The sequence below is a fragment of the Lacerta agilis genome, chromosome Z (genome assembly GCF_009819535.1).
Source record: "Lacerta agilis isolate rLacAgi1 chromosome Z, rLacAgi1.pri, whole genome shotgun sequence".
In the NCBI taxonomy this organism is placed as follows: domain Eukaryota; kingdom Metazoa; phylum Chordata; class Lepidosauria; order Squamata; family Lacertidae; genus Lacerta; species Lacerta agilis.
The window spans coordinates 9272286-9287147 of record NC_046331.1 but is presented as its reverse complement, the minus strand read 5'-3'; the positions used below and the strand labels follow the sequence as shown (position 1 = coordinate 9287147).

The 14862-nt window shown below is 40.0% G+C and overlaps 1 protein-coding gene across 5 annotated transcripts in view; it reads left to right on the top strand.

Annotated features, from left to right (window-relative positions):
• RALGPS1 (Ral GEF with PH domain and SH3 binding motif 1) overlaps nt 1-4634 on the top strand; it is a 208677-nt gene extending 204043 nt beyond the window's left edge. For all 5 annotated transcript variants that reach the window (XM_033138378.1, XM_033138381.1, XM_033138380.1 and 2 more), the window contains 2 exons: nt 2235-2326; nt 3956-4634. In XM_033138378.1, coding sequence (XP_032994269.1) covers nt 2235-2326; nt 3956-3985 — 122 coding nt within the window. In that variant the 3' untranslated portion in view covers nt 3986-4634. The remainder of the gene's footprint in view (nt 1-2234; nt 2327-3955) is intronic.
• The last annotated feature ends 10228 nt before the right edge of the window (nt 4635-14862 follow it).

Sequence of the window (14862 nt, the reverse complement as noted above, 5' to 3'; positions counted from 1 at the left end):
CATGCATGTGACGTCACACACGTGAGCATCATGCCTCCCTCCCTAAGCTGGGTAGAAGCTTCCCGGACTTTGTGAAGGAGGCGACAGGGGAACATTTAGGGGACTAGCCTAGTCCCCTTAGTCCAATGACAGCACACCATCATTTACTATGCTTTTGTTCAAACAACCAAAAGCCCTGTAGCACAAGCTTTTGTGTACTGTTCTAGAGTCTACTTCATCAGATATATAAAGCATTATCCTTGGCTGACGGGTATATATCCACATGGGAGCACTCAGAAAAAATGCTGTTTATAATTCAGTTTACATTCAAAACTGTAAAATGCAAAGGAAACAGTGAGGATCTGTGAGGATCTGTTAAAACAGGTGTAGGGAACATCAGGTCCGAGGATTGCATGCAATCTTCCAGCTCTCTCTTATCTAAGCTGTGCCCCTTTGCAGGCCACACCCCTCTCACCAAGCCACACCCGTCACCACTTCTCCTGTACAGCTTCCTCAAGTGCTTTTGCCTCATTTAAATGTGTCTGATAATGTTTGCTGGGATGAAGGATTGAAAGGTGGGTGTTTGGGTGTGAAGCCCTGGCTTTTGTGTGGCTGGAATGTCTGTACATAAGTAATAGTCACATCCAATGCTTTGCCCACTTTTGCAGACACTCCAAGTTTCTCTATTTTCCAGGGACAGTACCAGATTTACAGAAGCCACCCCAGTTTCTGATTTGACCCTGGAATGTCCTGCTTTTCCTTTGGAATCCCTATTTTCATAAGAGAAATGTTGGAGGGGTTTGGAGTTACCCAACCCCCGAGACAGCTGAAGGCAGCCCTGTATAGGAAAGGTTTTTGTTTAATGTTTTCTTATGTTTTTATATATGTTGAAAGCTGCCCAGAGTGGCTGGGGCAACACAGCCAGATGGGTGGGGTATAAATAGTAAAATTATTACTATGGAGTCCCTATTTTTATCGGAGAAACGTTGGAGGGTATGCTTTTGCCCTGCCCATACTAATATGTGACCCCACAGAAGGTTCCCCAAAAGGGAATACAGCCCTCATGTTGAAAAAGTTTCCTCACTCCTCCATTAAACCCTCCTCAGCAACAAAAAGGTGCTGGGTTTCCACCCGCAACACAAGTTTCAGATTCTTTCATAATTGCCTAAGTAAAGTACCCAGGGGCGTAGCAAGGGGGGCGTAGGAGGTGGTCTGCCTCATGTTCCATAATGGAGGGGTGACAAATTTTCAAGGAACAATTACTGCCCTACTAGGGTAGTTCATAAAAAACTTTTTAAAAAATGCCTGCTCCAAAGGTCTTATCTTACTATACTAGGGATTATATAGCTATATATGAAATTTCATGCATACCGGTTAATATCTTGACCCTCCTCCAACAAAATAGCTGTTTACTTGGCTGTTTTCCTATGTCGTGAAGGCTGAAATTTCAGTTCAGTGGAGCACTTACTGTTCCCAACCCTAACCCTGTGGAAAGCCATCTAATTAGACTTTGATTTTGAGGTGTTTTTAGGAGATAATTTAATTATGGTTCGATTTTATACCAATGTTATGTATCTGATGTTAGCCACCCTGAGCCCGACTTCGGCCGGGGAGGGCGGGATATAAATAAAAGTTTTTTATTGTTATTATTCCTTTGTAAGAAAATATGAAATAACGTAAAACCATTTTTGCGGGGGGGGGGGAATCAAAGGGGGGGGTTGACAAGAAATTTTCCGCACCAGGTACCACCTGACCTTCCTACACTTCGGGGTGGGGGGTGACAAAAACAATTTTTTGCCCCGGGTACCAGTTTACCTTGCTACGCCCCTGAAAGTACCACTGCTATTTCATTGCCTGTCCAGCTCACCTGCTGTGAAAACTGGCAAGGCAGGAGTCAGTAAGCTGCTTCTACTTCAGCATGCTAAACAGAATATCCCCCAGCTCTTATAAACCAACAAGGTAAATACAGAATACATTCTTAAACTACCAGCTTTACTCAGTAGAAACAAAGGCAGGAAGACTGATTAAGATTTTTTGGTGTCCTGATCAATTTGCACTCACTCTTTTGAGTACTCTGACATTTCAGACTAAGGTTCTTCAGTAGTCACCCAAACTGGTCATTACCAAGATCTTCTCTCTCTTACCAGATAAATTGTTGGCTTTAAAAAAAAAAAAACAAACAAACCTTTCAGCATCTTGTTGTGTTTCTTCCAAAGCTCAAGGGCTCCTTCTTACCTTTTATTTTTGACTTGTAGGCAATGTTTACAAGTTTCAGACTGGTTCAAGGTTTCATGCAATACTGTGGCACAAACATTTGGATGACGCATGCAGAAGCAACAGGCCTCAGGTAAGGTTTTTCTTCTGTTTCTGTTTGAAGCTAAAATAGTAGCCATGTGGAATTTTTTTGAACGGGGTTATAACCACAACAAAAGCCCTAGGCAAATTAGAAGTCCTTTACACCACCTGCACCTGATCTCTCAAAGTTTCCCCAAAATTGCATATGGTTGTAAAATATTATTGTATGGATTGTAACCGATGTTAGTTTTATTTCAAGTGTGCCCATTAAAATTAATGGGCAAGGCTAACTTTAGATTCATTAATTTCAGTGGGTCTACTCTGAGTAGAACATAGTTGGAAACAACCATTATTTATATATTTAAAGCAGTGTGGTCCAACACACAGGTCGTAAGGCCTTTTTTTTTTTTTTGAACCAGTCAGCAACAATGTCAACATCTTATCACCAAGTTCAGCTATAGCACCCTTGGGCCTGCTACCTCCAGACTGCCTTTTTCAGGGACAGAGGGAAGAGGAGGAAGCAGCCGGCTTGACAGTGGTCTTGGCTATTCGTATTCATCCACGAGGGTTGTGGGGGGAGCTGCTCTTTTCTGCAGGACTGCATACTTTAAAAGTTGCTTTATAGACTTTTGAAACTGACCTGAGCAGAGCAGGTAGCAAGCAAATGATGGCTGGTTGTAAAGCAACACTTAATCACTGCCCCATGTCTAGTTTCTTATGTTTTGTGGTGGAGGGATGTTAATTTGCCACGCCATGCTTTGATCCGACCTGTCTCTATGCGCCTTTCCCCTCCCTTTTAAAAAATACTTTATTGCACACCCTTCCTGGCAAGAGACACTCTGCCTGGTGCTCCCCAGGGTGTTCTGCCTAATAATGTGAATCATATGCACACCACACTTTTGCTTCCTTGACTCTGGCAGCTGAATGTCATTGTAGAGCAGGGGGAAGGAGATGTTGCTTCACCAAAGCCCCTTACACATAAGGAGCATTGAGAGGGCCTGAGCCCAGCCCAGCTACTTGCTAACTATGCAATACTAACTATATTGCAAACACTTTAATTTATGATATGGAAATTTAATTCAGTGTGCAGCCCGTGGTTTCTCTGTTAAAGTACTCTTACTCTTGGTCTGAGAAGATTTTTACCCTGCTCTTCTGCCAAAAGGGCTTCCCGAGCCAGGGCTTTTTTTCAGCTGGAACTCACTGGAACTCAGTTCTGGCACCTCTCAGGTGAGTGCCACTGCCATTATAAGAGAACAAGGGAGGCATTCATGGTGAGTTCTGGCACCTCTTTTTCTAGAAAAACAGCACTGTCCAGAACCATTTTCAGATATCAAAAATAAAGAAGTCCTCGTGCTTAGGCTTACAAACCACAGAAGAGGGATTGGGGTGAGGAGGGGAGGGGAGAAAGCAAACTCAGCCACTCTGGTTAATGATTTCAGAACACACAGCAAATCACTCAGACCACGCATGAAGCTGTTACTCATACATTCCTGGTTGATGAAATTATTGCTAGTGTATGCAACTTCCTCTGGTTTTCTTATGTTTAAATAAATAAATAGCTTTTATAGATGTAGAACCAGTTCATAACTTCTTCTTTTTCTTTTTGCATGAGCGCTTCCACAGCCTTGGGATGCTGATGTCTTCCACCCATTGTACTGACCAGTTTACTTTTCTCTGCCAGGTACCTGCAAACCTTATGTCATTTGAATAACGTGCTCCAGTATGTGATGTGACTTCAAGTGCCAAACTGCAGGATGGGAAAATCATTCCCACAGGAAAATGGAGGAAGGGGACTCTAGAATGAGCCAGCTGTCTGTAACAGTGACTTCAGCACTTTTCTTATATAACTTGAAAGTAATTATGACACAGCTTCTAAAAGCAGAAAGTGAATGTTGTCCTTAGGACAGGATCTAACTCAATGCACTGATGAGAGAGGTGTTTTAGACTGATTGAAGATACAACCTGCTTAGTGCAGGATCCTTGACTTTAGCTTTGTGGTCACAGACTACCGTGGATTTCTGTTCTGCCACAAACTGTGCATCACATCTTCTGCGGATTTTTATTTTATTTTATCTGCTCTTTTTATTGTTGAGCTGCTTTATGTGACTGAAGAACATTTAGCCCATGTTGGGTTTTCAATTATTTCTAATGCACAAAATGATGACAGTGTTAACTTTGCTGCAAAGTGTCAATTAGAATAGGACATTGTGGAACAACGTTTTTATAACCTTAAGTGCACTGAGTTGCTTGGCAATGTGGCTGCCTCAGATTTTGTATCAAACATAGGGACAAACCAATGTTCATACCTGAGCTATTTGAGAAATGTGTATTTTGGCACAAGATAAACCACCTTCAATTTAGTGTTTGTTTCTTGTAATTGGTTGTGCTGCTTTGTTTTAATTAACTACAGGTGCCCAGGCAAATGAAGGGTCTCTTGCTGCTGAAAAATCAGTTAGTGTTAACGCTCCTCCTGGGTTCTTTCACCCCAAAAAGAAATATTTGCCTTAAATTATTTGTTTTTCTTTTAACTGTGGGTGCTATTCATCAAAAATGTCTAGCTGTGTGTTGCCTGCCCCCAGGTATCCTGGGGCACAGGGCATCTGCTCAATCAGTTAAGTTGCAAGAGCATTCCTGCCTTGGGACGAGGGGCTACACCCTCTCCCTTTCTCCGAGAGTGGGGGGCCGGTTGCCAGTACATCCTTCCTGAGCCCACCTTTTTTGATACTTCACATACCTTTCTTTCACAGAAAATCAGTGTTAAGGCTGTATTCAGCAAGGAAAGAATACATTGATTATCTTCCTTTCCCCCATTTCCTAACATATGAACAGCAGTCAGTAAGCACTCAGCCACTGAACATCTGCAAGACTACAACTGAGTGGTACAGCTTTTAATAAACATGGGAAGCCACTTCGGATTAACAGAACTCTGCATCTGAAGAAAGCGCTGGCAAGGGCATGCTGTCTGTTGATCTAATTGGATATTGTTAATCTTTGAATATTTTTATTTTAAATAATTTCCTTTAATGTTCAGTGTCTCAATGTCTGTTGACTGTATTGTTTTTGAATTGTCATGTTGTATGCTTGTGTCATAGATCTAAGACTGAAATCCTATATGAAACTGGCTGTCAAAGAGAACCCAGTTACTGAATCTAGTAAGCTACCCAAAAAGAGAGAGAGGAAATTTTACAGCCAGGTGTATCCCCAAACACCCTTTTTACAGTTGGGAGCTGCACAGCTGGCTTTCTTGCCAATCCAAAAGCTAAATTCATGAGAGTGAGGTACCGGTAGTTGTAGTAGGATATCTATAGGTCTATCAACAAACTCTTTATTATCAGCCAATGAATGGAATTCTCTTTTCAGAAATCACCATCTCATAATGTGTTGGGATACGATTTTGAAGGGTTCTCTTGTACAGAGAAATGGAGTTTACATGTTTGGATTGTTTTTTCAAGAACATTTCTCTGGATTTGCCATCAAAAGCAGAGGTGTGTGATTTTGTAACATCTCTGTATATATGTGCTGATGATATCCCACCTACCTGCAGGATGCAGAAAGAGACACATCTTGCCAGCTGAATGATGGTTATTAAAAGTCTGATCTCCAAACCTCCTACTTAATGCTGAAAAGCCAACACCATCCTTTTATACTAAATAATTAACCTCATCCAGGTGTGTACTCAAGTTTTAAATGTCTGTATTTAAGCCAGAAACTCATTACAAAACCATGGATAATATTATCATCACTTCTACAGTTGTATGAAATCAAAGCACCATTCCGTTGACAGCCCAGCCTGAATTCTATTCTATGTAACTTCCAAGGATGCCAAACATGCAAGGAGCACCCACCTGATGCAGGGAAACTAATGAATGGTTAAAAGGACTAGGCCTTCTCATGCTGCCAAAGACCAAATGCTATAGAAAGGGAATTATGACATGCATAATTTAGTGACTCCATTGTCAACAAATGGCTTAAGGAAAAACCAGAGGTGTTTGGGTTGCCTACCAATCAAATAATCGGATGGAAAAGAACAATCTGTGTGGTAAATTTTACCTCAGTCACTTAGGGGTTAAAATATGCATTGGTTAGAATACAAACTGTAGCTCTTTCATCAAAACATATTTGAAGCAAAAAAAAAAAATTGAACTGCTCAGAATAAGTTCCAAGACCTAGTTATATAATGATTCATCAGTAATCCAGGTGCTCACAGTTACTGTCGGAAGAGCAACATTTAAATCTAAATAATAAATGCCTACACTTACTGGCTTGTTCATAAGTCAGTGTGAACCACAAACTGAAATCCAAAAAATAGTCACATCCAAAAATCATACACTATTGAAGGCAAAGGGATAGTTTATTATATGCCTCTGAGTAGACAGAAACAGCTATAAACCATGAAGGCTGTAAAACTATAATTTATGAAGAAATAAGTCCCATTGAATCTAGTGGGCCTTTAAGTAAGAATGTGTGGTATTTGGCCGCAAAACTCTTTCAGAACAAACACTTACAGAAAGCAGATCTGTATTTTGCTTTATATTTTACTTACTGGATAAACAAGGGGAAATATTTTGGCTTGTGAAGAATCCCTGCATCACAAGAAAAATGCCTCCCAAATCTCATCAGCCTCCACCCTTTTACATCAAGCACCTCAATCCAAAGTAATTTGGATCAGAAATCAGCACAGTCCTTGATAATGACATTGCATTAATGAAAATAACACTTGTCATGGTGACACCCATGAGAGGGAAAATCTCCTTTTGTAATGAATGAAACTTGCATGCATCTGTAGAGGGGGGAAATCTCTTGGAATTAAGCTACTTGAAAGTCCCTCTGCAAATCTGCATTTGGAATGTTTTGTTTTGTTTTTGTTTTTAAGAAAAGAAAGCAAGAACCAGTGATGCAAATGGCTGGCCATGATTTTGATTTGTTGTATATGGACATGGAAAGTTGTACAATAATGAGTTGTGTGATAATGGTGATATGATGCAGTATTCAGCAATATAAGCATCTTTACTGCAGTGTTTTGAGAAGATGAAATAAACGAGTGTTAGTACAGTATATGGAAATTGTTATTAGCATAATCCACATTTAAATGGTTCTCGTCCTATAAAAGCATGAAGCTCTACTTAGCTACTGATTTTTGTGTGTGTGCACCTTTTACTGTGAATTCAAGTGATGCATATTGGTACTATTTAAAATACCACCTTCCTCAAAAGATATCACAAAAACTGTGCCCTGGCATGTGTGTGTTTGTGTGTGTAAAAATACACACAAACTCACACTCGGCTCTTGTGCTTGAAAACAGTTCAGTTTATTTCGATGGTGGCAACAGATCCACGTGTGCAAAGGCATATTCTACGAATTGGCTTTCTCCTTTGAAATGAATAGTGGTGCTGGTGCAGGTGAGATAACCCCATACTGCACACCAGTATTCCTATGCCCAGAACAGATCACTGGATCAGGTCCTAGTGAATAGTGATAATTGTACAAAGCTAGTCTTTTTGTTCAGCTATTCTGCAAAAGGGTCCCTATCAAATTATTTTCAGGATGACTGTTAATGATTTGTTTAGCTGTACTGTATTGAGCAATATTATTTATTATTAATTTATTAGCGTACATGTAATTTAAAAGTAAACTTAGTGCCAAAATGCATGTTTTTCCAATTAGCACTCAGTCAAGGTATAGACAATAGTATTCAATTTTTTGACCCATTTGTCACATTGTGATGTAAACCAATTTCTATATTTCAATTTGTTTCTTGTGAGAACTGTTGCACTATTTTATTTTATTTTTACTTTTAGCTGTATTCCAGCAGCCCACTGCATGCCATTTGTGTAAGGCCTCTTTCTAAAAAATCTTGTGAATTGTCTCTCATAATAACCACTGAACTTTTAACTCTTGTGTGGGAGTCTTTTAGGTTTTTGGCACAGTATTTTGTTACCTCAGTCTTCTATCAGGTTGCTGTATTTTTCAGCTTGTTACATTGATGATAATTGTTTCACTAATTAAAAACTTTAATGTAAAAATAAAATACGGTTTTCTTTCTTTAGCACATATTTTACATGTATGGTTTATAACTGCTTTTTGACCCAAAGGCCCCCAAAGCTATGAACATATTGATACAAAAGAAAAATGCAATTGATATAAAATAGCAGATCACGGTTACACTGGTTGTGCATTCGTCAACAGCATCCATGCTGTCACTTAACATGCAGCTCCCCAGCATTCCACCTTTTGCTTGGAAGCCAGGTTAACTAACCCACATACACCCCTTGCCCAGCTCATCCAATCTCTGACATCCACAAGCAGTCATCCAGCAGCAGTACCCTCATCCTCATCATCCCCCAAAGAAGTAACACAAAGTCGTGATTTCCACTAGCAGCTACTCACATGCAATAGGTTGTTGTTTACCAGGTGCAGGTAAAAAAGTCTGGGGAGGCCAAGGTAGCATTGTCAGGCTCTTGGCAAGGCCCACATTCCTGAAGGGGATGTTTGCTGATCAAGAACTTTCTGGCCCTGCTTATTTCCCCCCTTGATGTTGCTGCCCTCAGTGAGTGTACAACTAACTACATTAAGTGAGGATATAGAGCAGCACCCCCAACTTGCTTTGCACTCCCCCTCTTAGTTGCTGAGTGGATTGGGCTGAAAGTGGGGGAGCAAATGGGCAGCAGTGGCAGGGTTAAAAAAGAGACTGCCCGATTCAGAGACAGTTGGTCCACTTGCCCAAGAGCTCCCAAAACCTTTTTTTTTTTTTTTTGCAGAATTAGTGTTGTTGAGGATTTCAACTATTCTTGGTTTTTTTTAAGGTTTCTATCCTTTGTGATACCAGTGAAATTTATATTTGAAACTGCAATGGGTATTGGCAGAAGCCTCCAGGGTTCAGGAAGTTGAATTTGTTTCTGTTGCGGTTCTGAAGAATAAAAGATAATTCCATAAAGCCTGACAAGAACAAAATATAAAGAAAACTAGGAAATTGTTTTTATTTTATATTTTTCTAAATAATTTTTTTATTTTATTATACAAATGCAATACAGAAAGAAACCCGAGAAAGAAAATATGAAAACAGAATATAGAAACAAAAGTCTTACAATCTCTGATACATATTTCTTATTACTTATCTCAAGCCATTTTGTATCACATTTTAATATTTCTTAATACTTCTTCAATTATAACATGCTCCTCCACCCTCTACTCTCCCTCCCCCATACTTCCCTCACCCATGTAGGATCTTATTAAACTTATACTATTCTATTCTGTTGTTATTTATATTTGTTCTTGTTATACACATTTTGATATAATAATACCCAATATCCTTGCGAACGTTAATCTTTTATGTTTGCTGCTAGTTGATTTTCCTTTCTAGATTTTTCATATATACTTCTACAATTTCCCATTCCTTATTGACTTTCTGGGTAGAGCCTCCTCTGATTGACGCCGTTAATTTCGCCATTGCCATAAATTCATAAATTTTTGATCTCCATTCTGACAGTTCTGGTATTGTACCTGTTTTCCAGTTTTTAGCAACCAATATTCTTGCTGCTGCTGTCCCATAAAGAAATATATTCTTTTTGTCTTTAGGGATGTCATCAGTTAGTAAGCCTAGCAGGTATGCTTCTGGTTTCTTATGGATTGTGGTTTTAAAGATTTTTTTTTCAATTCTTCATGAATCTTAATCCAGAATTGTTTAATTAATTTGTACCCCCACCACATATGAAATAGTGTTCCCACTTCCTCATTACATCTCCAGCAAAAATTGGAGTGTTTTTTATAGATCTTAGCCAGTTTCACTGGAGTAAGATACAAGCGGTGACACATTTTCATATTTTCTCTTATTGCATAACATGCAGTAAAATTAATCTCTTCACTCCATAATTTTTCCCATCTATCTAAATGAATTATTTTACCTAAATCCTGTGACCACTTTATCGTTTTTCTTTTATAACTTCATCCTTTAGCTCCCACTCTAAAAATAATTTATACATTTCTCAATATTGTCTTTTTGTCTGGTTTGCCAATTCATTTTGCAACTTCGAGATTCCAATCTTTCTATCCTCCTTAAATAGATTTGCTATTTGGTAATATTGTAGCCAGCTACTGCAATATTCTTTGATTTCCTCATATGGTTTTAATTTTACTATACCTTGTTCGTTTATTAATAATTGGTGGTATGTAGGCCATGTCTTTTCCATATTTAGTTTCTTTATTCCTAAGACCTCTGGTGGGGAAACCCACCAGGGTGTTTTTGGTTCAGGTAACCACCACTGATTTATCCACACTTTGTATAGGGATTTTCTAAATACATGATTTAAGAAGTCCTTATTTACGGCCACTTTTCCATATACCAAGTAGGAGTGCCAACCGAAACGGTTGTTCCACCCCTCCGTGTCTAAAATCTCAGTGTTGTTTAGCCTAACCCAATCTTTAATCCACCCTAAGCAAGCCCATAATAATATAATTTCAAATCTGGTAATCCAAAGCCCCCCCCCCCATCTTTTGAATCTATTAATAACTTGTACTTTACCCTTGGTCTCTTCCCTTGCCATATAAATTGTGAAATATCCTTCCTCCATTCTTCAAAGATCTGGTTATTGCTAATTATTGGGAGCATTTGGAACAAAAACAACATTTTTGGTAAAACAATCATTTTTATCGTCAAGATCCTGTCCCACAATGATAATTTTAATCTTTGCCAGATGTCCAAAAGAAAGAAAGAAAGAAAGAAAGAAAGAAAGAAAGAAAGAAAGAAAGAAAGAAAGAAAGAAAGAAAACTAGGAAATGTTGGAGGAAAACAATCAGGCAAAAGCTGCTAAGACTTTCATCAAGCTGTCCACACAAATTTGCTGGCATTTTATAGTTAATTCTCTACATCATGGGTAGGCAAACTAAGTCCTGGGGGCCGGATCTGGCCCAATCACCTTCTAAATCCTGCCAGCGGATGGTCCAGGAATCGGCATGTTTTTACATGAGTAGAATGTGTGTTTTTATTTAAAATGCATCTCTGGTTATTTGTGGGGCATATGAATTCATTCATTCCCCCCCCCAAAAAAATATAGTCCAGCCCCCCACAAGGTCTGAGAGACAGTGGACCAGCCCCCTGCTAAAAAAGTTTGCTGACCCCTGCACTACATGCTCCCCCCCCCAAAAAAAAACCTGAGTAGGGAAAAACATTAGAAGTGGTCCTTGGTGTCAAGTGAAACTGTCAAAAATTTCACACAGCTCTTGGATAGCACTATACTCAATGAAACTGCGAACAGAACTTTGACAGTTATATGCCACTGAATTTCAGGTGTTGGGAATAAATGTTAGGAGAGAGCTCTTTAATGTCCTGCATGTGGGCTTCCTAGAGCAGTGTTTTTCAAACTTTTTTGGGCAAAGGCACACTTGTTTCATGAAAAAAATCACGAGGCACACCACCATTAGAAAATGTTAAAAAATTTAACTCTGTGCCTATATTGACTATATATAAAGTAATTCTCTTGAATTTTTCAATTTTCCCCACGGTACACCAGGCAACATCTCGCGGCACACTAGTGTGCCACGGAACAGTGGTTGAAAAACACTGTCCTAGAGGCATCTGGTTGGTTACAATTTTATGCACATAAAATGTTTTCTCGGGGAAAACTAAGAACATACCAAAGGCCTGCTGAAGTGGCCTCCCATGTGACTATGTACCGGTAAGTGCAATAGCCTTCTCCTGCTGTTGTTCCCTGAGAGAGACTAGTATCCAGATGCAATGTGTCTCTGTTCCCAGAGGTTAGGGCTGAATGCTATCAGCTTTTCAACACTGCGATTTGTCGCCCGGCCGCCAAACATGGTTTGGCGATATACCGCAATGTTGAGAAAACATTCTGCATTGGCCTCTGCCCGCAAGACACCGGGTGAAACTTCTCCAGCTCTCACCGAGAGAGCTGAGGCAGTTTCACCCAGGCTTGCACGAGGCTGGGACAGTGCAGGTCTCTCCATCATATGAGGGCAGATTGGGATGGTGGTTTCACTCGGCACCCTTGGCAAGGAACTAAAAGCGCTACTGGCCAACTGGAGGAGGACTTGCAGGGCTGTTGCAATGGCGCCAGTTTTTGGCCTGCGACCTTGGCAGGGGCCAACCCAGCCAACCCCTAAATACACTCCTGACTTGACCTGACTAGAACAAATTATGTTGAAAGAGAAACAGGCATTCCCCTTTTGCTTTATACTTTTTAAAGCAGTCTTAAGTTGGTGAGTATCAGCACATCTTTGTGTTAATACATTCCATAGTTTAATTGTATGTTGTGTCCGTCTTGAATCTCCCACCATTCAACATGACTGGACAACTCTGGGTTCCACCAATACAAAAGACACAGAAAATGTTGCTCTAGAAAAGGTCTGACTTAGCATAAGGTAGCTCCTTCTGTTCATGTGTAGTTTTTGTTCTGAGGGCCTTCTGGTGGTTCCCTCACTGTGAGCAGCAAAGCTACAGGGAACCAGGCAGAGGGCCTTCTCGGTAGTGGCACCTGCCCTGTGGAACACCCTCCCAGCAGAGGTCAAAGAGATAAATATCTGACATTCAGAAAATACCTGAAGGCAGCCCTGTTTAGGGAAGTTTTTAACCTGTGATATTTTAATGTATTTTAATATCTGTTGGAGGCCCCCCCAGAGTGGCTGGGGGGACCCAGCCAGATGGGCGGGGTACAATTATTATTATTATTATTATTATTATTATTATTATTATTATTATTATTATTAACAACCTAGTAAACTGTGTTTTCTCACTCTGCCAATTACTAGGCATCATTTTGCTTTTATTTCTGTAACTAAATTATACTTTGCATTCTCCCTTCGCTTTCAGAGGTACCATGCCTTCTGAATGTGTTACCGGGAATCACAAGTGCAGAATACCAGAGGCATCTAAGTGGCCACTATAAGAACAGGACGGACTGGATTAACCTTTGGCCTCATACAGCATGGATCTTCTTATGGGTTACAATAATAAAACTAGTGTTTTGGTTAAGTGAATCTGAATGTTCTGAGAGGGGGAAGTCCAAACAGGCTTATGAAGGTGAATGCATTAATCCGTTCAGTTAAATGATTAAAGTAGACTTAGGGTGGGAACATCGAATGATTGAAGACTGGGAACTGGCATGTTTCTGCCTGAGGCCTACTCCTACTCTGCTCTATAGCGGTGGATGCCTCAGATTAGTGGCTGCCAACCCTAAATCTAAATATTTATACCTTATGGCATTGGGGAAGGGTCCTAGAAAGTAGGGAAAGTGCCCCTTGAGATTCCTGCATTGCAGGGGGTTGGGCTAAATGACCCTTAGGATCCGTTCCAACTATACTTTCAATGATTCTTTTATTATCGGTGGGTAAGATGTTTTAGTCCTACTGGCTTTTAAAAATATGAAGGTATTTTAGATTTTTATGTGTGTTGTTTTATGCTGGTTTTCATGTGCATGTTGTAAATTGCCTTGAGCTACCTTTATAAAAATAAACCGATGGGGCTCCCAGAAAAGGGCCCCCAGATTTAATCCACCAGAATCATCACCATCATTATAACTGTTATTTAAAAGGCAGGTTTTACCGAAAGTTTGTCTCAATTTTCTACCCATCCCACCCTGAAGAAAGGCGGTTGGAGTCTTTAAAAAGATTTTAAAAATCCCCTCAGGCTTTCCGTCTTTCTTCTGGGGGGATTTTCAAAGACTCCAACCGCCTTCCCCATCCCCTTTTCAAATAGATTTTATTTTATTTATTGTATTTCTATGCTGCTTTTTATTCAAATGAATCTCAAAGCAGCTTACAAACAATAAATAACAATCGTAGAGCATCGCAAATACATCGTAAGTCCTATAAAATAATTAAGAAAACCTCAACAATTACAATCTGTAAACAACAACGACAACTCAACTAAAAATAAGCTAAACATCGCAGTTAACACAAAAGGCATATTACATGGCTGAAAAAAAATCAGTACGGCATTAACGATCTCAAAAACAATACATTGGTTGGGCAGGGACAGATGGAAGGGAAGTGAGAGGCTACATTTTGAGGGCAGAACAGAAAAGGGCCCCCAGATTTAATCCACCAGAGCGAAATGTGATAAATAATGTTATCTTCTTGATCCGTTTATCCGTTGTCGTTGTTGTTGCACGTGTTAATTTATTTAAACTGCTATCTTGATGGCAGGGGTGTGCCATATTCACAGTCTAAAAACAGTTAACTTCTTGATCTATTTTTAAACTGTTACCTTGAAGGAAGATAGTTCATTTATGTTGGTTGTTGTTGTTTTGCTCCCTAGAGGGAGCCTGTTCAACGGAAAGATGACTTGAAGCCTTAAAAAAAAAAAAATCCCCTCAGGCTGCAGCTAAAGGGACGCTTCCCGCCTTTTCTTTCTGTCCTGAGACCCATTGAAGCTGGGAGGTAGGACGGCAGGAAGGAGCAGGTTTAAGTTTCTTTTAAACCGCGCTTTCTTCCCGCCCCTTAGCAAGTCCTTGTACAGTATAAGAGGTAATTCTCCCCACCACCACCCCCCGACCCAAGTTGGTGAAGAATACGCTCCCTCGTTATGGAGGGAGAGCAGATCACAGCAACTTTCTATAGCTGGGAAAACACCCCCCA